The following is a 21,815-nucleotide window of genomic DNA, read 5'->3' on the forward strand; positions in this document are numbered from 1 at the left end:
ATCTGCTCAAAAGCTGTACATGTTTAAATGCTCTGCTGAATCAGGGCTGGTGAGTAGAAATTGGCCCAGTGTTTGTAACTGAAAACATGTATTTAACCTTAAAGACATCAGCTGAATACAACATATGCTGTAGCCATTAATATTTTATAGTTATCACTCTTAAAGTGTTCTACTTAATGAGCACAGGTCTCTTTGGTGATAAGAAAACTATAGAAATTATAGTTCAAAATAGCAATTGCAAAGTAAGTTTTACAGTGAACATTTATGGAATCTAGAAATAACGTCTGACAATCTTTAACTCTGACATAAACATAGGTATTGTATTTGTACCTCCAAATTAATTAATAGGCTTTGAGGGCTAGTAGTTTGAGTAATTTTTTATTCTAAATGGTTTATTATAAATCTCCCATTTTCTGGGTCTGATTTAGTCTGGACTTTGATTTTTGTGTCAAAGGAAAATATCAAAGGCTTTTAGAACTGCCTCTTGCATCCTGTTGAGGTTATTAATGAGCCAAAGTAAAAGTGCTGACTAACATTAACTGGTACATACTGCTGGGAATTTATGTAAAGAACAACTGCAGCAGCATTTCTTTAATAGAAAAAATATTTGTAGGCTAAATGAATACAAATCTTAAATTACGAACAATTATTGTTATAAATGTGTTGCTTTTTTAAGGAAAGACCATGCATAGCAGAGTACACTACTTGTATGTGAATGAGCACAGAAATTGCTGTATGTCTTCAGGGAGAAAAGGTTGAGTGGCAATACTGCAACTGATTTAATTGCTGTCTTGTGGGTAGTATGCAATATGGCTAACATCCTGTGGCCAAAGAGCAAAATATGGCATATGTTCTTGTGCAAGTTTAATTAAGGTACAGTAACCTCCTTTAAAAATCAATCTTATCAACAGCCAGCACACAGTGCTGTTTAAGATGTAACAATTACTTCCTTATTCTCAGTATAGGCTTCCTTATTCTCAGTATAGGAAATCATTGTGGTATCTCAAATAATATGGTGTGGTAACTTGTTGGTAAATGTAGCCTTTTAAACAGAAACTTCTGTACTCATGTAAGTAGAGCTCTGATCTAGCACTATTTATTCAGGTGCTTACTCTTGCAAGTAGCTTTGTTGACATCGGTCGGACTATCTGCATGTTTCACATAAGTCTGGGTTTTAGGATCAAATCAGTTTGCAGAACTTCTGCTTGTAGATCTCCTATTGATTACAGTGGAAATATGCTCATGTAAATGATACAGGATTGAGACATACTGACACAAAGTCCACTGATGTCAGTGAGAGTCCTTCCACTGAACTTCAGTTTATGGGTATCTGTATGACTAGAATATGTTAGATTTGTTATACAAACGAAAATATTTTTGTGTTATAGTGTGGTTGATGCTGGAGGTGTAGTTTGTAATATGAAGATTGTGGAGATTTTGGATAGCATCATGTCACTGGATAATTTGTGTCTGACACTTTGGAGAGAATTGTAAATACTGCCTTTCACATTTTTAACCACACTGGAAATATTTTATATTTTATATGTGGTGAATCTTAATAGGAACACTAATGTTGGTTTACAAAGATGCCTAATCTAGTTTAAACAGGAAAAACTTAAAAAACAACAAATAGTCTAGTAGCACCTTAAAGAATAACAAAACATGTAGATGGTTTAATGAGCTTTCCTGGGCAAAACCCACTTCTTCAGATGACTGGAGTATAATAAGTCTATATCCAAGAATAAGTAAGGGGGCAGGGGGAGAGAATAAAAAAGGGGAAGGGAGGAAGAAAAAGTGAGACAGTGAGTAGATAGTTCAAATAGTTATGAGGCTGTTAAAAACTATTAGCAACTCCATTGGTTGGTTGGTTAAGTCACTAAAAGGTGGAAGATAGTGTGCGAGCCATCCTATATCCCTGTTCAGACCATTTGCATAAGAATTAAACCTGTGAATTAAATTAAGTTCCAATCCTTCTTTGTGTATTTGGCTTGTGGAATTGGTCTGAAATGAAAGGATGACTTGGAGATCCATTAATGAGTGTCCAGGAAGATTAAAGTGTTCCCAGTAGGTTTTTGTATGTTGCCTTTTCAGATATCTGATTTGTGTCCATTAATTCTTTCCCGTAGAGATTGTCCAGTTTGGCCAATATACATTGCAGTGAGGCATTGCTGGCATTTAATGGCATAGATCACATTAGTGGATGTGCAGTTAAATGAGCATTTGATTTGGTGTCTGATGTCATTGGGTCCAGCGATGAAATTGCTGGTATAGATGTGTGGGCACAGTTGGCACTGGGGCTGATTGCACTGTAGGTTCCTGGATGATTATTATGGAGGTGTCTTACGTGGTTACTGGAAATAATTTGTTTGAGGCTAGGGGGTTGTCTGTAAGTGAGAATTGGTCTTTCCCCCAAGGCCTCTGAGGGTGAGTGGTCATTTTCCAGGATAGGTTGTGGATTGCTGATAATGTGTTGGAGGAGTTAAAGTTCAAGTCAGCGGCACAGCCATGGGCACCCACATGGCAGCACAATATGCCAATGTCTTTATGGCTGACCTTGAGCAACGTTTCCTCAGCTCTTGCCCCCTAAAACCTTACTCTACTTAGGTTACATCGATGACATCTTCATCATATGAACCCACAGGAAAGAAACCCTTGAAGAATTTCACAGGGATTTCAACAACTTCCACCCCATACACAGCTTTAAGTTTTTCCTGTCACAGACTAACTTGGCTACCCCTCTGCAGCTAGTTTAAACAGTTGGCTGAATGTACTGGCACATCACCATTCTGCTTACTAAAAGTTTAACTAAAGATTAAACTGGGTCTTCATCAACAGTTGATATAATGTAGCAGACAACAATGCACATAAAAGTGGAAGATGCTGCAAATGATTTCATTTAAGAGACCTCCATCCTCACACCCATGTATAGGGAAGAGCAGATGACAATGAAACATGCACATTGCGTGAATGTAGTATCTTTGGGCTGTATGATTGCATTTCTGAAATGCCAGTAGAGAATTTCAGCCCTATGCAAGAAACAGACAAAAAATGTAAACTTTTAAATCAGGCTTTGCTGGAAGATAATAAGAAATACCTATTTTAAGTCAACATTGGCCAAATTCCAAAGTTTATTGTTTAAATTAGATAGTCCAGCAAAAGAAAATTTTGAGTGGGGATTTTCATAAGCATTCATTGGGAGCCTAACTCTGCTCCCATTAAAATCAATATGGGTGCGTCTAGACTGGCAAGATTTTGCGCAAAAGCGAATGATTTTGCGCAAAAACTTGCCAGCTGTCTACATTAGCTGCTTGAATTTGCGCAAGAGCACTGACTTTGTTATGTACAAAATCAGTGCTTCTTGTGCTAATACTTTCCCACTCCTGCTCGGGGAAAAGCTCTCTTGCGCAAGAATACCTGCTCAAGAGGGCCAGTGTAGACAGGGAAGAATTGTTTTGCGCAAAAAAGCCCTGATGGCTAAAATGGTGATCGAGGCTTTCTTGCACAAAATTGGTCTAGACTGGCCACGGATGCTTTTGCGCAAAAGCACTTTTTGCACAAAAGCATCCGTGCCAATCTAGACACGCTTTTGCAGAAATACTTTTAACGGAAAAACTTTTCCGTTAAAAGTATTTCCGCAAAATCATGCCAGTCTAGATGCAGCCTATTAGTCTGATCATTTAGCCCTGGTGTACAGTAGGGAGTTATTTCAAAAGAACAAGTGGAGCTTTCACACGAACAAGCCTATTATTTTGAAATAACAGGCTGGTTATTTTGAAATAACAACTCCTGCTTCTCATGAGGAATAACACTTATTTCATAATTGTTATTTTGGGAGCTATTAATTTCCTAGTGTAGACATGCCCTTATTTCAGTGTAGGCAGAGTTAAGCCTACAGAGTGCTTCTGATAGGGGATGTGGCAGCCATGGTATTTTGGTTCAGCCAGAAATCATTCTTGTGGTAGGCCCTTGGAATAGCCCATGTCTGCATGGGTGCAATAGACTTTCCCCATACACACTGATATGGAAGATGGCCTGGATCTTTCTCCTGTCCATTCTTGTTCCCTTCAAGAGTATTTCAGTGATAGCACCACACTATCCTTGGCTACGTCTACACTGGCATGATTTTCCGGAAATGCTTTTAACGGAAAAGTTTTCCGTTAAAAGCATTTTTGGAAAAGAGCATCTAGATTGGCACGGACGCTTTTCCGCAAAAGCAATTTTTGCGGAAAAGTGTCCGTGCCAATCTAGACGCGCTTTTCCGCAAAAAAGCCCCGATTGCCATTTTAACCATCGGGGCTTTTTTGCGCAAAACAGTACTGTGCTGTCTACACTAGCCCTCTTGCGCAAATGATTTGTGCAAGAGGGCTTTTGCCCGAACGGGAGCAGCATAGTATTTCTGCAAGAACACTGACGATCTTACATAAGATCGTCAGTGTTCTTGCGGAAATTCAAGCGGCCAGTATAGACAGCTGGCAAGTTTTTCCGCAAAAGCATCTGCTTTTGTGGAAAAACTTTCCAGTCTAGACACAGCCATTAGCTGTGTCTACACTGCACCCCTTTTCTGGAAAAGGGATGCAGATGAGACAAGTCGGAATTGCAAATGAAGCGGGGGATTTAAATATCCCCCGCTTCATTTGTATAAACATGGCTGCCGCTTTTTTCCGGCTCGGGGCTTTGCCGGAGAAAAGCACCAGTCTAGACTGGATCTTTCGGAAAATAAACCCTTTTCCGAAATATCTCTTATTCCTCTTAAAATCAGGAATAAGGGATCTTTTGGAAAAGGGTTTATTTTCCGAAAGATCCCGTCTAGACTGGCGCTTTTCTCCGGCAAAGCCCCGAGCCGGAAAAAAGCGGCAGCCATGTTTATACAAATGAAGCGGGGGATATTTAAATCCCCCGCTTCATTTGCAATTCCGACTTGTCTCATCTGCATCCCTTTTCCGGAAAAGGGGTGCAGTGTAGACACAGCCCTTGTGTTTAGGGAATGTAGCGGATCGAACTTTGGCTTGTTCCTGTGGGACGTAAAGGGTGGGAGTAATAGTATTGCATCTGTCCCCATGAACACTCACACTGGGCCAGCACAGTCTGAATTGACCTACATCAAACCTGTTTGCCCTCATTTTTCATTTCTATGTTGCATTTCCATTTGGTACATATAGTAGTTGTGCTCATGACTGGTAGCAGAAATTGCAACAATTCAGGCTTTTGTGATTTAACTAAACTGTTAACACTTTTAAATCTTGAGCATCAGATCTAGAGAATTGTTCTGTAAAAATAGGAAAACAGTGGGCTCTGCAGTATTACAGTATGAACTCACCATATTTTTTAAGATCATGTAAAAATTAATCTGAGATTTATATAAAGTTTTATTATACTGCACACCCCTCTCTCTGCTTCTGTCTTTCTGTCTTTTCTCTATACAGACAGTCCCCGACTTACGCGGATCCGACTTATGTCAGATCCGCATTTACGAACAGGGCTTTCTCGCCCCGGAGCTCGCAGGCAGTGGTCCCGCCACCTCGACCTCCGGGGCGAGAAAAGCTGCTCCCGGTGCCCCTGGTCTTCTGGGGACCGTCTCCAGCAGACCAGGGGCACCGGGAGCAAAGCCGCAGCCGTGGCGGGTTCCCGTGCTTCTGAGGCTTTGCTCCTGGTGTCTCTGGTCTGCTGGGGGGGCGCAGCTAGTGTGCCCCCCCCCCCAGATGACCAGGCTTTTGTTGTGGACCCTGGGGCAGAGCAGCTGGGGCGCTGCCGGTTGGTCCCGCAGTGCCGCTCATCGGCGCTACTGGACCAACCCAGCAGCACCCCAGCTGCTCTGCCCCAGGCGTCCCCAAGTCAGCTGCTGCTGAAACTGACCAGCGCTGACTACAGGAAGCCCGAGGCAGAGTTGCTCTGCCCCGGGCTTCCTGAATCAGCCGCTGATCAGTTTCAGCAGCAGCTGACTTGGGGACGCTTGGGGTTCTTAAGTTGAATCTGTATGTAAGTCAGAACTGGCGGTCAGTTTCAGCAGCGGCTGAATCTGGACGCCAGTTCCGACTTACATACAGATTCAACTTAAGAACAAACCTACACTCCCTATCTTGTACGTAACCCGGGGACTGCCTGTATATGTAAAAAGTGGCTAGTGTGCTTGAGTGTATTAATAAAGAATACGACATGGTAAAGAATATAATATACGTAAAAATGGATGTCAAGCAAGGCATCTTATTACGTTTAATTTTGGTTCCCATACACTGTGGAGAGGGTAGAGCAGAGAAGGGAGGGATAGTGCAGGACAACATAGGTGCCTGGGGGGAAAGAAGAATTTACATAGGACAGGAAACTGCAAAAGGCTAGGATCAATTGGCTTTGAAAAGAAAGGAGTTGAGGGGACTTATCAAGTTACAAAGCTTATAGAAAATGATTTTCAAAAGGTACAAAGGGGAGTTAGGTATCCAATCCAATCCAATCCTAGGCATCCACTTCTAATTAGTGCTGGGCATGTAACTGCCCTTTGTGTGTCTGTAACTCTTCCCGAATGAAAACAAACATTTCTGTTGTGAAGTGCCCACAAGGTGAAATGTCAGGTCACACAGTGAAGTGAATGGCAGGAGAATAGGAATAGTAAAAGGAACCTTCCATTACTATTTCATGCAGCATGTACTTAGCTTCACCACAGGAGTTCACAGCAATATTTCCTCTAATATTTTCCATCCACGTGTGGATTTTTTCCATTCATGTGTGGAATAAATGTATTTGCACTGAGGCATCTGTGCATATGCATCACCAATAGAAACAAAAACCTATCTGGGGGTGCTTTGTTAATTAGCTGGATGGATTTTAATTTTTCCTGAGTGGCCACACAAGCACAGAGCTTACTGATTCACAGCAGGGTATGGATGATCAGCCATAGTACATTGCTATGCATCTTAAGATAGGGGTAGTTACATCTTGTGGTTCAAGGCATCATGATGCTGACTGCCTCAGGCGTCATGAAAGAATTCTTCTCTTCCTCCATGGACAGCATTGTACGATTAGCCAGTGTCTAATCCACTCCTATTGAATTCGGTGAAAATACTTGGGAGTTGGTTTGGCATCCAGGTGTTAGATGGATTTGTTCCAATTTCTCTGGAAATCCATTCATGAGACCCATACCAGATTCAGGATAACCCATTTTGTTAGTCCCATGGCCTGACTGGTGTGACAGATCCTAGGGTGTGTCTAGACTACATGGCTCCGTGGACGGAGCCATGTAGATGAGTTTACTAGACATAGCAAAATGAAGCAGCGATTTAAATAATCAAGGCATACCGGAGCGGTCGACAAAGGCTTCCCTTGTTGACCGCGGCGCATCTAGACTGCCCCGCTGTGCCGGATCAGCTGATCGTCGGCACAGCGCGGCGGCCATTTTGATGTAAATGAAGCGCGATTATTTAAATCTCTGCTTCATTTTGCTACGTCTAGTAAACTCATCTACATGGCTCCATTGACGGAGCCATGTAGTCTAGACACACCCCTATATTCTGGAAATCTTATTTAGCTAAACCCTCTTTGGTACCATGCATAGAGCATTTTTAAAGAGCTCTACAGTATACCTTGTACGTGCTGGGGAACTGCCATCTAAGCAATGTTTACAAACAGTCTAAGGCAGTGGTTCTCAAAATGTGGGTCAGGACCCCAAAACGGGTCATGGCTGGGGTTAGGTTTGGACTTAGGCTGCGGGCTCCAGCAAGTCTAAGTCCCAGTGCCCAGGATAAAGTCCAAGCCTGAGTACTTCAGCTCTTGTTGATCAGGATGAAGTGGGATTATGGTTCTGGCTCCCCATCTGGGATGGTGGAGTTTGAGCTTTGGCTCTGGCCCCCCTGTCCGGGGCGAGATCTCTTCAGTTCTTGTCCTGGGGTCTTGTAGTAATTTTTGTTGTCAGAAAGGAGTCATGGAGCAAAGAAGTTTGGTCTAAGGGATCCACTAGTTCAACAGGAAAAGTTAGCCATAAGGGAAACAAAAGCCTCAAAACAAAACAGGTGCCTGTGTATCTAGAGAGTGGAGTATAGCAAATGGTAAATCTAGTAAACCTCCTGAGTAAAAGACCAGTCATATCTGCTAGACCAGTGGTATCCATGAGAATTCCTAGGTCCTGAGGACAGTAACATTTGAAACCCCTTTAACCTCATGACAGTGTTTCTGAAAGTGGGCCATACGCCTATGGCCCACTTTGAGAAAGCTGCTAACAGGCCGCTTTAGTTTGTTTTTCTAAAGGCTCCATAGCTGTGGAGGCTTGCAGATCCCATTGGCTCCAGTCTGCTGTTTCTCGTGGCTCCTCTTGGCTGGAAACGGCAAACTGAAGCCCATGACCCACTTTGAGAAACACTGCTTTATGCATGTATTTTCCCTTCACCTTTACTCTCCTTTTCCTCCTGCTTTCCTATGTGCCCCTGTCAGACTTCCTTCCTCTCTCCTCACTTGTTGCTGTGCTGAATAAAAGTTAAAAATATTTTGGGCTCCTGGCATCCAGCAGTTTCTTTTTTGGTGGACTATTTTAACAGTACTCCTCCACTCTAGCAAAACAGCCACTCTGCCTGGCATGTGCTTTGAACTAATAATGTGTCCAGTAGTTGCTGTACAGATGCCGTGGCACCAAAGCAGAATTGCTGGTTGTTAAATGAGTGGGAATCACATAAAGGGAAGAGGGGATAACTACTGCAGGCCAGTTATCTGGCACATTTTTTTTAAGCACGCTTTGTTTGAATTAACTTTCATGCTTAGTGGACTCTCTGAGTCATTGTCACTTTCCCCAAGTGGGGATGGATAGAGCTAGGCATATGGCAATTACACGGAGGTATCTGCGTAGTCCTATCAATTCCAGACCAGCAAGTGCCCCGATCTTCTCTGTATTTGACATTTGCAGAACAGAATCTAACAGCTGTGCCAGACTGTCTGGGTCATTTGAGATATGATACTACCCAGCTCATTTCACATATACATTAGAACATAAATGAAGTTTGAAGATAGACTTCCAGAGGTGAAAAGCTACATTTTAAATCGCTGTGCCACCTTCAGCAGAACCCTTCTGGGTGATCCAATTTTCATTCAGATCTATCAACTTTTCTGGGATTACACGTGGGATACATTTGAGCAATAGTTTCTTAATTGATTTTTATGTTGTATTGTGATACTAGATTAGCGAGTAGGAGTTTGTTTTTAGCACCCATTGAAGTAATTGATTTCCGTGAGAACAATCAGGAGCTTGGAGGATCTGAGAACACTTGCCTACCTGACTTATGTAGTATATTAAAATTTTTAGGCTGAGAGGGAAGGTCAGCCACAATTTATAAACTCTCAACTCAACGCTTTACTCTAGTTGATTTCAGAACTGGGGTTTTGTATTGCAATATTGTTACAATGTAAAGAATGTTTTCTAGCTATATTATGGTGATTAAATTGCCAGACTATCTGAGATATGACAGTATTAATGCAGATCAACAATATTATCATACTTTACTTTGTAAGTGGTCTTTGCTTAACCTCCTCACTCTTTTAGGATTTTATAATATACATTAATCAAAAAGCCTCTTTTCTTTCCTTCTGCATATGCTAACAGAATATTTCTTACTGCTGAGTTGAAATAATAGAGCATTAAAGGAAGAGCTGCTAGATGTAATAGGAGTTGGCGTAGAATGGGTTAACAATGAATAATGAGCGCAAGTGGTCAGGTAAAGTGGAAAGCAGCATGCGTTTACCATCCATCATGCCGTACAGATGCTTACTTGTATTATATGTTGTTTAGGGATTCCCAAGGATGTATTTCTTTAGTGAAGCGCAATAAAACCGTGCATGCCTAGTTTTCATTGCTAAGGTGATTTTGTTTATTGGTTTTAGAGCTACCAAGTATTGCCTTAATTACTGAGCCAGAGAACTGCTAGGCTGACTTTAGTTCTTTCCTGACACATACGAGCAATTTTTCCCTACCAAGAGAGCATTCAGCATTATGTTCAATTAGTCGTCTTGAAATAAACATTGTCCAGGTGATGCAATTTGAATAGTTACAGTGTAGTCTCCATGAAGAAAATCATTTTGAAACTCCATCCACTAAATTTCTGAGGCTACATCTAGACTACAGGCTTCTTTTGGAAGAAGCTTTTTTTGGAAGAGATCTTCTGAAAAAATGTCTTCCGAAAGACAGTGTCCACATTGCAAAAGTCCATCAAAAGAGCAATCTGCATTTTCGAAAGAGAGCGTCCAGACATGTAAACTGTAATTGCTATGGACGGAATGGCCACCAGGGCACTTGTGCATTTTCCTCTTCTTCTAAAATAGCTCACTCTTCCCTGTCCACACACGCCTTTTTCACAAAAAGGGCTTATTCCTCGTAGAATGAGGATTACCAATGCTGGAAAACCCCCTCTGTTCTTTAGATTTTCTTGCAAAAGAACACAATTGCAGTATGGATGTTCCTCAAGTTTTGTCAGAAAAATGTCCATTTTTCAGACAAAACTCTTTAGTGTAGACATAGTGGCTGTGATAGTCATCTGATTTTGCGGAAAAACTTGCCAGCTGTCTACACTGGCCACTTGAATTTCCGGAAAAGCACTGATGATCTCATGTAAGATCGTCAGTGCTTTTCCGGAAATACTATGTTGCTCCCGTTTGGGCAAAAGTCTTTTTCCGAAAGACTTTTGCGCAAAAGGGCCAGTGTAAACAGCACAGTAGTGTTTTCCACAAAAAAGCCCCGATCACGAAAATGGCGATTGGGGCTTTTTTGCGGAAAAGCGCATCTAGATTGGCCATGGACGCTTTTCCGCAAAAAGTGCTTTTGCGGAAAAGCACCCTGCCAATCTAGACGTGCTTTTCTGAAAATGCTTTTAACTGAAAACTTTTCTGTTAAAAGCATTTTTGGAAAATCATGCCAGTGTAGACGTAGCCGCTAGCCTGAATGTTTCTACTTTTTCCAAGATATGCCTACACAGCAGGGCTAAAGTTGAATTAAACTGTGCAACTTGAGCTATGTCAATTTCACAACTTAAGTCAAAATAGCTTTACTCAGCTTTTGACACTGTCTACAAAGTTGGAAGTGGAAGGAAGAACACATTTCCTTTGACTTCCCTTGTTTCTCATAAAATGAGGGTTACCAGGAGTCAGAGTAGGAAGTCCTTCAACTCGCCATTATTTTGAAACAATGGCTTGTAGCATAGAAGATACCTTTTGTTATTTCAGAGTAACGTTAGTTATGCTGCTGTGTAGACATAGCCACAGAGAGTAGTACATCTTCAAAATGCCGTGTTCTCAATGTCACAGGATCAAAACTGATCCATGTTGTGATGGGTGTGTGTGTAACCTTGCAACCTTGTATTTTATGACTTTAGGAAGATATATTTTCTAATCTTCAGTATTTTGGTCTTTCAGAAATGCTTTTGAATTTAGAATCTGAATTTGAAAAAGGATAAACTGCTATACAGTGGCATTTTGGGAAATTTTTTTTGATAGGATGAGCCTCCTTAATTTTTTAAACCACAGTTAGCAAAGTTCATTGTCACAGGATACCAATAAGACCAAGAGCTTAGCAGGATTTGAAAACAGGATTAGCATTTCTTGGGACTTTGACAATATACAGAGCTACAGTAGTAAAAATAAAATCAAACAAAACAAAACAAAACTGAAACTCTTTTGTGGGAGGATATAAGCCATCTTCTGCTATTGTAGGTTGGGAAGAAAAATCACTATGGGCAAATTATTCCATGACTGCCTATTGCAATGTGTCTTGCATCTTCATTTAATGTAGCTGGTATTGATCACTGTCACAGACATGATATAGGATGAGATGGATCTACCATGGCAATCCCTGTGTTTCTAGGTTACAGTTTTTGAAAGATGGCTCTTTTTTTTTACGATACATGTTCTTGATTCTACAAGCTAGTTTTCCAGCTGTGGCCACCAGACTACTGATGTTAGAGACCTTTATTACAAAAGTAAAAGCATTTGTAAGTTTCCCAAAAGTGATGATTTGGTTACATGTTGCCAAAAATTTTAAAAATTCTGCACCAAAAGATTAAAAATTCGGTGTGCAATTTTTAAAAATTCGGCACACTTTATTTGTCAAAATAACACTATATAATCATGCCAGTTTCACTTATGTTGGTAATTTATTTCAAAATACCAGTCAGCAAATATGTATGTAAAAATACAGACACACTAAATTTCTCCCCTCCCAGGAGTACAATTAGAGAAACCCCTATGACAGTTCATTTCCTGTTTCTCTGCCACTTCTTCCCAGAACCCAGCTGTGTTCCCCCTCCCCCCCCAGCCCAGACACCCACATCCACTTTCCCCAGAGCCCAAGGATCCAGAAGTTGAAACAGCCTTCTGCTGGTCCCTTGACTTGTATGGAATTTTCTTCATGCCACCTACTTGCTTCAGAGCATACTTAATCCTGAAGCTTCCTGGATTCCTCCAGTTTCCTCTCCACCACTGGAAGTATCTTCTGTTTGCAAGGTGGGCTCTGCTATTTCAGCAGCTCGTTTTGGAAGCTAGCAGGTCTGCAGCCTATTTATATGGGTGAAAAGAAGGAAATTCTTCATGCACAATTTTAATTTCTGCATTGCAACGGGGGGGGGGGGGGGGGGGCAGAATTCCCCAAGGAGTCCTTGTAGATCAATTCAGATTCTTTTAGAATTTCCAGAAGTTTTTGATCAAGGAACTTAATAACAAATGCCCATCGCCAAAATAAAACACAACCCTTTGCACTGCTGCATGGCCTTCCTTTGGTGTAAGTTGTGAACCCATTTGCAGACAGTTCTAAAACTGGAGCATTAGCAAGGATACATGGAGAGACAGAACCAAACCAGAAAGAGACCTGGAACTTAGAGCAGTGGGACTTGAGAGGCAATTAAGTAAATCTCATTAGTAATAAAGATAGAATATATTTGGAGAGAGTCAATAGGGGAAAGATGGTGGTAGATACTTAGGGTACGTCCAGACTACATGCCTCCGTCGACGGAGGCATGTAGATTAGCCAGATAGGCAGAGGGAAATGAAGCCGCGATTAAAATAATCGCGGCTTCATTTAAATTTAAATGGCTGCCCCGCTCTGCCGATCAGCTGTTTGTCGGCAGATCGGGGCAGTCTGGACGTTCCCCTGTCGCCAGAAAACCCTTTTGTCGACCGCCCCGTTATGCCTCGTGGGATGAGGCATAACGGGGCGGTCGACAAAAGGGTTTTCTGGCGACAGGGGAACGTCCAGACTGCCCCGATCTGCCGACAAACAGCTGATCGGCAGAGCGGGGCAGCCATTTAAATTTAAATGAAGCCGCGATTATTTTAATCGCGGCTTCATTTCCCTCTGCCTATCTGGCTAATCTACATGCCTCCGTCGACGGAGGCATGTAGTCTGGACGTACCCTTAGTCAAGTAGCTATACCAATCCCATTAAAGTTAGTTTGTTTAAATCTTGCATCTATATTAGTATTACTTACTTTTTGAGGTAACTAATCACTATAGTAGTCTCCAGGAAGATGTGAGATTCGGATTGGAGGTGTGCCCACTAGCTGATTTTGATCTAAAGATGTAGTGCACTGTATGAAAGTTGCCATTTTGATAGTAATTGAACTTTTATTAGGTCTCAATAGAGACTTGAAGGAGAGCTCTGTGAAGCTTGAAAGCTTGTCTCTTGCATCAGCAGAAGTTGGCCCAAGAAAATATAATAACCTCACATACTCTGGCACTTTAATTACATATAAACAGATAGGCGCAGATTGTCTGTGAATAGAAAAATGTCTGTGGTTCATAATGCGTCAGTTTTGTTACAGAGCTTCCAGTGTATTTTTACTGTTCCTTGGGAAAAGATGGCTTCATTTATTTATTCATATTATGTAATGAGCAAATGTCTCTGAAAGCCTGCTGGATACAGGAGACCCTTGCGATTCACGGAATTACTGTTTGCGGTTTTGCGTATTCATGGGTCTCTCCTGTCCCCCATTGCACCCCTCCTTGCCTGGTGGGGAAACACAGCTTGGGGGAGGGGCATTACCAGATGTCAGCAACAATCAGGATCCCTTCCTCCCCTGCACTAATTGCACTTACTGGGAGCCATGGGTAACTGGTGACCAGGAGCTGTGCGGAGCTCACCACAGCTCCTGGCCTCCATGGTGCATACCCCACAGCTCCCAGCAGCTGCAGTGAGTTTCGGGAGCTATGGGGAGCTCACCGTGGGACCTGAGAACTGCAGGGAGCTCACCACAGTTGCTGGGAGCTGCAGCCCTCAGTATTTGTGGATTTCACAATTTGCGGTGGTGCCAGGAACACATCTACCACAAATGGCGAAAGTTTACTGAGTTTCTCTTTTTCTGATTGGTGTGAATTTTCATTTAAGTTATCCTGAAATGTAGTACAAATAATATGGGGTGATGGAGGAGAAGAGACTGCAACATTTATAGTGCAGTTCTGTAGAAATGTAGTATGATTTTAGGGTTCTGTTCAGATTAGTCAAACACAGAAGCATATAAAACATTGTTAGAGATAATAGAAATGTATTACAGGCAGTCCCCGACTTACGTGGATCCGACTTACGTCGGATCCCTAGATACGAACGGGGTGAGGCAACTCCCGCACATGCGCAGCAGCATTCCCGGGGCTCGCTCACCAGGGTCCTAGGATCCTCCTCCTCCTCCCGCAGAGCTGCCGGGCAGAGGAAAAGTGCCTCCCCACGCCCGCTGCCCCCCCCCCCACCCCCCTGCCAGCAACAGGCTGCCGAACAGACAAAAGCAGCCTCTCTGCCCCTCCTCCCCTCTATACATGCCGGGCTCCCGGAGCGCAGCAGCGTCCCCGGGGCTCGCTCACCTGGGTCCTAGAATCCACCTCCTCCTCCTCTTCGGCCGGCTCCAACTGGCCTCTGCCTGCAGCAGCTGGCCACAGGGACAGGGATCCCGCAGAGCTGCCGGGCAGAGGAAAAGTGCCTCCCCACGCCCGCTGCCCCCCCCCCCCCCCGCAGCCTTGCATCCTGCACGCCTCCCCCCTTTCCCCCTGCCAGCAACAGGCTGCCCCCTCCCCTGAGCAACAGGCTGCCGAACAGCAGACAAAAGCAGCCTCTCCGCCCCTCCTCCCCCTATACATGCTGGGCTCCCTGGGCAAACAAAGACTCCACCAAAACAAACAAAGTGCTGGCCTCATTGTGTTAGCAAAAAAAGGACCCTCCTCCTAGAACCCTGGGTGGTGTGTGGAAATAAAGCTATTAGCTCAAAGCATGGTGCAGAGCTGTTTGGTATTTGATGAGTTACTCCTTTAGTCCTGAGTTTGTCACAGGGACAGAAATAGATGTGAAATCTTCTGAACAGGGGAACAGACAGCAAAACAAACATTAGAGGGGAGTTAACCTTTCCCTATGCTATCCAAAACTAAAAAAAATGTTTGGCTAGAGTTTCCCCTACAATATGTACCAGTTCCGACTTACATACAAATTCAACTTAAGAACAAACCTACAGTCCCTATCTTGTACGTAACCCGGGGACTGCCTGTACAGTTAATTCAAGGCTAATCAAAGTGAGCCTTGAGATAGACATCATAATAAAGCAAATATGAATGAGGGATGTTAATGGGTATCCAATAACTGGGTGATGCTTGCTGGCAATCGCTTAATTGGCAGCCCAATTTGGGGGCTGTTCTAGCCAGCCAGGCCCACCGCACTGCAGGATCCTGGTTAACTGGTTAAATGGAATGTTTAACATTCTGTTTAAACTGTTAACATTTATAACCGGGATTTTACATCCCTAATATGAACTAGTAAATAGTAAGTAAATACGACCCATTACACATTTAAAAGACTTTGTGATCTTGGGAAGCACTTAGTAATTTTCCCAGAACTCTTATGACATAGTTTAGATTTAAAGCTTAAATGCTTAACTACTTCCATATAATCATCCAAACTAGTTTTACCTTCCATATGCTTCCAAATGTTTGGCTTCATGACCAAATGGCTATGGCTGCATTGCTGTGTTTCCTTCAGTTTACCTTTTTTCATGGGCTTATAGATTTTAAAGTTCTGCCTAGGGATGTAATAGTGTATTTGATTTACAGATAAGCAAAAGCTTATCGATTAATGCTATAGACTACATACCTTCCCTCCCACCCACCCATACACCGCCAGTAATTTTTTTAGCATAACTGAGCCAGCAGCCTGTATCAGTTATGGCTCATGCTGGTTCTGGGTCTGTATCAGAGGCAGCAGTGCGGGGCGACATGCAGCTGGTCCACCAGGGGATCTGGTTTTTAAACTGGTTCCCCTCGGGGACCAGCCCGTGCCTGACACCCTGTGCTGCCTCTTCTGATACAAAGTGTGGGATGGTGGGGAGCTCCTCAGGAGCGAGGCTGGAGCACACTGGCTGCCGGCCCCACCCCCGGGGACTATAGAATAGTTGAGTAACTGATAAGAATTCATTAGGTTAATTGACTGTTCAATTAACCAATATTTAGCATCCCTAGTTCTGCCTTGATCATTACCTGCACGTTTTAGAAATGTAGATTTACAGCTAAGAATTAACATCTGTGGTGCTTTCTGAAGCATGACTGAAGTGCTTTGTTACTGTGTAACTCACATCTAAACAAACTCTGCAGAAAGCTGGGATAATGTGCTAATTTACATCCTATGTTGGTTTAGAAGTCTTTTAGTACAGAGTTCTACAGTGGATGAATCTAAAGATTGTTAAAAATCTATCCTATGATTTTTGTTGTCTGAGGTCAGTACTAGGAACACTAAGATATATTTCAGGAAAATATTGTCTAACTATAGATTATGTAGTATTTCACTGGAGTTAGTGAAACAAAACCTGTCAAACTAAAACTGTTGAAACGAATGCAGAGGGGCTAAAATTGGAACATTCTAAAGTTCTTCTTGCAGCGCTTTTTTGAATGACATCATTAACTTGCTATTTTAGTCACTGTTTTCATTTGTTGTTGGACCTTGAACCATTTTAGGATTTGCTACATTATTAAATCCATAAAAATAATAAAACATAAAAGCAAAGCATTCCAACAAAGTTTTTTTTCCTAACCAGATCTCGAACCACCAAGACCAAAGGCTCCGCAGTCTTAACTAAACATCAGAAGACACCAGAATCAGTGTCTCCGCCAGGTACAGGTGCTTAGTATTCTTTAATTTATTCCTTGTTGGAACTTGCTAAGAAATGAGACCTGATACATCCTGCAATCAATATGCTGAATGTTACATTTCATCTAGTTGCTACTACAGCGCATGTGTGTAGTTTGGAGAGACTCACTGCAACTTGGATATATTCAACCAAGCTCTGTTAGCTTTTGGGAATCGGCATTTATATCTCTTACTACTTCAATATCAAAGTAATAAAATGGAAAATGAGATTGCCTATCTTTTAGAATATACTGAAAAATTGTACTCAAGTTGAATCCCTGGATTAACTGAAAACACAAAAATGACTGATGAGACTGTTTTGGAATCTTGGATCTGAGAGTTATGTCAACTCAAAACACCCAGTCATCCTGACTTTGTTGAGAATTACTTGGATGATGCCAACTCTTTGTGTTGATCACAGTCCAGCTCTTATATGTAGGTTGCAGATCCAAAGGAGACAGAAAAGATACTTGTGGCTGTCTAACAGCAAAAAGAAATGCTGCATAAAGGGAGCTCTGTTATCCTATTTCTTGGCATTTATGAAACAATTCAAATCAAACAGAGGTCTTTTTTAATATGCATGTAAACATTTATCAACAACCACTTGGAAGAGCATACTGTAGATTGTGAAGCTATGAGTCTGTTACCAGGACAACACATTTTTATTCTGGTACTCTGTCATCAGAAGGGTTTTTTTTTTAATCTGACAAACTCAGTTGCTGGAAGAATTCTGATATCCATTTGGAAAAGGGTGTTGTTTGAATGACTGAATTATATTGCAATGTGAAATCAATATTTTTTTGCTTTGAGAACAAAATATTGGTTTGAATGTACAATTGTGCAAGTGTTCAATGTTTTATTAATATGGCAAATCTCTTTTTATTTCTTGTTTAATATAGTTACATTTCAAAGAGATTTATTTGTCAGTAGATTGCTTTTAGATATTAGTTTTAATTATCATTTCTTTACTATGAGATGGCAGATATCTGCATTATGGAAAAATAGTATGAAATAGGTGAAATTTGCCCCCAAATTAAAGATTTTAATAGCATGCTTTTACAAACTTCAAATCATTTGAGTGAATTTACATAAAACTCAAGTATAAATATAAGTACTGTCCTCTGTTCCCCCCAAAATTATCTGAATTGCTTTTAACCACAAAATACAATGAACTAATGAATGAGAACATGACATTGAAATTGACTGAAAGGAGACTATAATCCAGAGTGAAACTATTAGTTGGTTTTCATTATCCAGAGTGGGAAAAATGCAAAGAGTTAAAACAAGCAGCATTAACAATGAGAAATGGTGTGTCCTAGAGAATGAGGAGCTCCTTAAATCAAAGCACTAAGACTCATCCAACATCTCTTCCTTCCTTCTCACGGTGACCAATATCATCATAAGTGGGAGGGGCAGTTGATATGAAGCTACTAGACAGACCGGTGACATTTTCTTCATTTGTCTCTTTCGATTTTGCAGTGCTTCTTGCACTATGACAGGCTGATGGAAGAATGGAGCACAAATCAGGACAGAGGTAGATGGCTAACAGGCTGCGCTGGAGATTGATCTTCTGGCATTCAATTTAGCAAGTTTAGTTAAGACCTATTAAATCGAATGCTGAGGGTGGTTCTGATCAGCACCAGAAGTCCTGGCAGTGGAGTAATGGAAGCTGACAGGAGGGTTTGCTTCTGTTGGCCTCCCTTTTATGTATTTTATGTAGCTGGAATTGCATACCTTAACCCGACTTTCCAGGCTTAGTGTAGACCTGGCCTTAGAGAGGGCAGCAGCAGCCCAATATCAGAAGATGGTTTGAGTATATCAAGAACACAGGAGGTTTAGGCCAATTCTGGGGACTTTACACCTATGGACAGTTCTTTATCAAAGCAGCTTTTGTTAACTTCAGGAGAGAGCTTCACAGGTCGGCCAGAGCAGAACAGGAACATTTGGCCACAACTCCTCTTAAAGTTCTTCCTCAGTTCATGATGACGCATCCCCTGCAGAAGGATATCAGGGTATGTCCTGCATATCTGTTGTGCGATTCTTCCAACATCACTATCATGAGCCTGATTCCCATGCATGACAATGAAGGGAGGCAGTCAGAATGTCTGAGTCTTATTTAGACTGCTCTGGCAGTGCAAAGGAGTTTCAGCATAAATAAGAACAAAACCCAGGGGGTCTGCTTTAAAGAAAGGGATTATGTGGGCTTGGGGAATAAAATAGGGTATTTCTTTCACAGTGGCAGCTGTTGGGTTCAGTTCATCCTTACTGGCATAGGAAATGTTACTTGCTCCTGCCTGTGCCATCAGGGACAGCTGTGCTCCAGAGAATACAATCTGGAGAAAGGGCATTCTAAAGAATTTTCCTTTGGAAGGCAGCTTTAAATTAAGTTGGGGGTGGGATGCAGAAAAGCCCATTGGCAAAGGCTGCCATAGGGTTATGTTAAATAAGTGCTCAAACCATGATCCGTGCTGCCCCTTTTGGGAACACGCTACCCAACTGCAGAACTTATTATGGGCTTTCAATCATGCTGGATTATTTTGGCAAATCCAGGGCTGAGTCTAGCCATGGGATTAATGCAAATTCCACAGAGTTTCTGGGAGACTGCAGCTGCGTGGGTTAATTTCATCTGGATCAAGCACTTAATACTGTAAGTAGTAATGTCTTCTAATCCTGCACTGTGAGCAGAAATTCTTTTAAAACATTGATGGGAAGGTTTGTCTGTTTCCTGTAACAGAGATTGCTGAGAGCTGGTTTATATTACAGGTTTTGTCATAGTTTCTGCTTCCATCAGTTCAATAAATCGATGCATGGAAGCAAGGTTGCAGTGATAATCATTCCGATAATCCTTGGCATTTTACAGGGCGTGCTATTATTTTTCACAGGCTTATTAGGACCTGCCTTTTCAAGGTGCTGTGTAGTTCTTGGGAGCTCCTTGGGTTCTTCAGTTCCCTGAAAGATCAGGGGACTGCACACCACGCTGGAAGCATCCCTGACCTGGTGGGATGGGCCCATTATAGCAGTTCAGCTCCTGTATCTTCTGTTGTTCAATTGTTCTTGTTTTGTAAATTTATTTTTTTTTAAAAGTATTGGGCAGAAAACTGAGATTGAGTAGCCATGGAAATAAATGTACAATGTAGTATCTATCCTTCCCAAGGTTATGTCTACACGGTATTTAAACAGATCATCTGGCAAAGGAAGGGACTGAAAATCCCTACTAAATTGGTCACTAGAATAATCTCGTTAATGAATCTGCTGGCAATCAGCAGTGGTAGTAGATCTGCCTGCCTGCTCCAGCCCCAGTACATATCCTCAGATTTTAAATTTGCTTGCTCTGAATCTAAATGTGTAAACTCAGTGCTGCACTCATCAGAGTCCTGTTGAGCTGCTGTCAGGACAAGTGAATGCTGCAGTCTTCTGGATAGAAACAGTTGCACTGGCCTGGGTGAGTGAGGCACTGTAGCTTTGATTGTTTTATACATCTGTGCCTTGCTTGCTGTGATGAGCCATCAGAAAATCCTCTCCTCTTTTTGCAGGCCCCAGTTCTGCAAAGACTGTACATAGGCCTAATCTGTGTGTGCTTGTGTGTAGAAGCATGTAAAATCCTGGTTAATTGGTTAACCAGTTAACTGTAATGTTTAATTGGTTAACTGGTTAAACATTATTTTTAACTGATTAACTAATTAAACAGGGTGTGGGGGGCACAGCACTTTGGTCAGGCTTGAGTGGGGATGCCACGTAGCAGGGCTGTGCCCCTGCCCTGGTCTGGGTGTGCTGTGGACCAAGGGTGCTCTGGTTAGGCTGGAGTGTCTCCTGTCCGTGGCGAGCCCTGCGGGGCTGGTGCAGTTCCCTGCCCACAGTGGGCATGGGGATGCTCTAGCTCTAACCAGTTATCCCATTAAACATTCACATCCTTAGTGTATGGAGCCCTGCGAGGATCAAAATGTGCATCTGCATCTGTAGCTGCAAAAATGAGCTGCAGATATCAGCATTCACATCTGCCGATGCACAGTGCTCTGCATGTGTGTTCCAGAACGCCCTCTGTGCCTGCATGAATGAGGCTTTGAGTCTATTACAGTGTCATCTAGGGGCCTTATCTTCTAAGCACTAGCTGTAGAAACTCATGTTAAGTCCCTGAGATGGTTGCCATCACACCAGCATTGCATAACTTTGTTTTGTGAGTGTGGATTTCAGTGGGACTGCTTGCCTGCATAATGTTATGTATGTACTTAAGTTGTTGCAGGGTCCAAGTCTTGATGTTTAGCTAGAGCTGTGGGAGAACTGATAAATGTAAGTTAGTCAGCTTCTCAGACGTAGCACTTTTCACCAGTCAAATTCAAAGTCCTTCATAAAGGAAGTCAGAATCATTATCTGTGTAATACAGAAGGGGGATCTGAGGCTGAGAGAGGGGAAGTGACTTGCCCAAGATCACCTAGGAGTAATAGGGTTGCCAGGTGTCCGGTTTTCGCCCAGTCTGTTTTCTCTGGCCCTGTCCGGTAAAAAAACCCAGAAAATACCAGACATGTAAAATGTTTCTCAGACAGAAGGCCAGTGGGGACAATCTTCCCCTGCTGTGTCTGGCATGGGTGGGAGGAAACGAGGAGCGAGGGGATTCTTAAAGGCGCAGGGCCTTTTTTATTTTTTGGTCAACAACTTTTGTCTGCTTGGTTTTTTGTTGTTGTTGTTGTTCAGCTAAGTTTGGTCTCCTGTT

The 21,815-nt window shown here is 42.3% G+C and overlaps 1 protein-coding gene across 6 annotated transcripts in view; it reads left to right on the forward strand.

The window, feature by feature from the left end:
- Positions 1–21,815, forward strand: part of CCDC85A (coiled-coil domain containing 85A) — a 160,401-nt gene that overhangs the window by 12,311 nt on the left and 126,275 nt on the right. The window contains exon 3 of one of the 6 annotated variants that reach the window (XM_025184185.2): positions 17,016–21,701. The exons of the other annotated variants lie outside the window; for them this stretch is intronic. Coding sequence (XP_025039970.1) covers positions 17,016–17,053 — 38 coding nt within the window. The 3' untranslated portion in view covers positions 17,054–21,701. Of the gene's footprint in view, positions 1–17,015; positions 21,702–21,815 lie in introns of those variants that run through there. 6 annotated transcript variants of the gene reach the window in all.

Source organism: Pelodiscus sinensis, chromosome 3 (assembly GCF_049634645.1).
Source record: "Pelodiscus sinensis isolate JC-2024 chromosome 3, ASM4963464v1, whole genome shotgun sequence".
Classification (NCBI taxonomy): domain Eukaryota; kingdom Metazoa; phylum Chordata; order Testudines; family Trionychidae; genus Pelodiscus; species Pelodiscus sinensis.